This window comes from Pteropus vampyrus, unplaced genomic scaffold (assembly GCF_000151845.1).
Source record: "Pteropus vampyrus isolate Shadow unplaced genomic scaffold, Pvam_2.0 Scaffold124, whole genome shotgun sequence".
NCBI classification, from domain to species: domain Eukaryota; kingdom Metazoa; phylum Chordata; class Mammalia; order Chiroptera; family Pteropodidae; genus Pteropus; species Pteropus vampyrus.
Genome location: NW_011888905.1, coordinates 2,411,991 through 2,414,843, shown reverse-complemented (window position 1 = coordinate 2,414,843; position 2,853 = coordinate 2,411,991). Strand labels below are relative to the sequence as shown.

Here is a 2,853-nt window from a genome sequence, read left to right as displayed (position 1 = left end):
CTCAAGGCCCTCTCCACACTTTTCGGTGACATGTTTTCTTCTGTACTGGTGTTAGGTCTCTGAGCCCCTTGGGCTCTGGGGTCCGTCAGGGCATGGGCCACGCGGAACTCGTTACCTGTGGGCCCAGAGCCCAGCACGGGGCCTGGCACGTGGTAAAGAAAGTATCTCCTGGATGTCACAAAGTAACATCGCGAACAGCGTTCCATAAACCCAAGACGCTGTTAAAATCAGGCCCCTCGTTCCCACTCCACGGTGTTAAAAAGGCAGGACGGGGTAGTAAACGCACAATAGAATATACAGATGACAGATTGTAAATTATATAATTGTACTAACCAATGTTACCCCAATACACTTAATTTAAAAATAAAATAAATAAACAAAAAAGCAGGTCAAAGGCGGGGTGTCCCCCAGCTAAACCATCTCCTCCTGCGGCAATGCTGAAACCAACTAAAAAGAGACCCCCGACGTTTCTCAAGAAACATGGGGCATTTCTGGGCTTGACAACAAATCAAATGAGGAGCAAACTGAGCAAAAAAGGTAAAAGGCTTAAAAAAAAAAAAAGGCAGCAAATCTTTTATTTTCAGCTTCCGATAAACTCACTTCCTGTTATTCTGTCCAGCTGTGTAACCTACGGGTGGAATAAGGTATAATGTACATGGATTGTGAAGGTGCTTTCTCAGATATATAGTTTAAGTGAAAAACCTTAAAAACGCACCGATAGTTTTCAAAAGAGCAAAGAAAAAAAATCTAGCAGTTAAAAAAAGGAATTTTAAAATTTCTTAGAACTTTTAGTTCAATTGAATGCATTAATTTTGTACTCTAAATGAATTTATTCATGTGAACTGTATTAAACAGAGCCTGAAACTTAATAAATGCTTGAATATTAAATGCCGGTTATTATTATCATCGTATCATTTCATATATGTCCTGAGGCAACTTGGCGTGGGGAGCGGCCCACTCATAAACAGTCTGTGAGCACAGGCAGGTCAGAACCGCTTTGATGTTGTAACAGGGGGACAGTATTGGAGTCCCCCAGCTCATAGAGTTTTGGGGGTTACATGGAAAAAATTCATTTTTAAACAGCACAGTGTTTTTCCTAGTATTAGTGTGGCTCCACAAATAAACCGCTGGGCTAGCAGAGAAAAACTATTCTAGTTCAAAAGAGAGGCATACACACCAAAGAACGCAGAAAAGTGAACCAAAATTAAGCATTTTTTTTTCTAGAACATTTTTTCCCCCTCGAGTTTATGTAAATCTTACCCCCTATTCCTTTCGAGCCTCTGGTAGTTTTTAAAATTCTGACTAAGTTCATTTTCACTTCCTTTCATTCACAGATTTCATTAGAGGTTGCAGTCCGGTGACCTTCAGGGTCACAGCCTGGCCAGGGTCCACCCTCCCCAAACCCGAGCCTTATCTCTGCAAGCAGAGGGCAGGAAACAGAGCACTGCTTTCCTGTGGCACCCCATTTTCATCCTGAAGCCCATCTTGACCCCTCCAGGGTGCTGCCGTGACCCTCTGGGCCTCTGCTTATGAAGCCTGAGTGTGACAGCTCTCCAATCTGCTTTTAAAAAGAGCCGATCTTCGATGTGTGAGCCGTTCTTCCCTTCCCGGGCATGAAACCCAAGGCCTCAAACAAGGCTGCCTCAAGCCAGCGCTCAAAATCCACATGCCTCATTGCGGACTCCGGAATGTTTAGGAAAAATGAGGCCAATAAACAAGTTACTCTGAAATCCACGACTAAAGCCAAATAACTAGTAACTATGTTACTAAGTATCGTTTATACCAATCTAAGGGAACTACGGATAAAAGGGAAAAGTATGAAACCAAAAAATGACAAGGGGACTGCTTAGCTCACGAGTTAGAATTGTTCCAACTTGAAAGGCGACAAGAAATCACCGACCTTGGTGTGAGGACGCGTGCCTTAAACGGCTGGCTCATGCCCGGGACTAGTAATCGTTCCTCAGTAATCAAGGTTTTTGCTCCGATGTTGTGGGATTTGTTGAGAAATCAATCTCCCAGTACGACACGGAGGATCGCGTCGCGTCTGCAGCTCTTAACGACTCGAGGTCCTCTCTCTATTATAATGTCCCTCGGTGCAGGTCGACGACCCCGTTACAGACATCAAAGTTTTGAGAGTGGCCAAGAAATGTATATCAAAAGCGACACCTGAAGATCACATTCTGAGCACACCTGCAAACTCGCAAGTGTCATTTTCACACAGAATCAAGGAAAACTTGGGAGACCGCCCCAAATTCGAAGACGGAACTGTACAGGAAGTTAGCTGACTAGATATTTGACCCCGTTTGGGGCCCGTCAGCAGGATCTGGTTAAATCGCCTCACCCCCTTCCCCAAGCCGTGGCTACCACTTCGCACCTTCCCAGGGAGAGTAATATCGCAGCCCTGCTCAGCCCCGCTCAGAGCGGCTGCTGGTCACGGACCTGTTATCATCTGCTGTGCGTCGTAGGGCTCCATGTACCCGTCGTTCTCGCCACCGCGCTCCGCGTCCCTTTGACCTTTCGTGCTTTTCGCATCGTACGGGTCCGCATAGTCTTCTAAGATGATGACCTGTGAAAGGCGCAGAGGGGCAGAGCTGCCAAGGACTGTCAGACACACGAACGGCAGGGGCGGGAAAATGGCTACCGCCGACCGGCTGATCCGGGAGGAGGTCAAAATCTCCAGCCAGCTCTGGGGAGCTTTTGCACTCGACCTTGTTACTCACCCAGTTGCACAAACATTTGATTTTTTTTTTTTTGTAATATAATTGTCAGCGATTCATCCAAACTCTGCTGATCCCCAAGGCTGTTTTCACCCCCTTTTCTCTCCCTCGGCGGTAAAGCATTTGCTGGAGTAAA

General features: G+C 46.1%; 1 protein-coding gene across 1 annotated transcript in view; it reads right to left on the bottom strand.

The window, feature by feature from the left end:
* The window catches only part of SHE (Src homology 2 domain containing E), an 18,931-nt gene that overhangs the window by 10,597 nt on the left and 5,481 nt on the right, over positions 1–2,853 (bottom strand). The window contains exon 3 of the mRNA XM_011366531.2: positions 2,440–2,566. Coding sequence (XP_011364833.1) covers positions 2,440–2,566 — 127 coding nt within the window. The remainder of the gene's footprint in view (positions 1–2,439; positions 2,567–2,853) is intronic.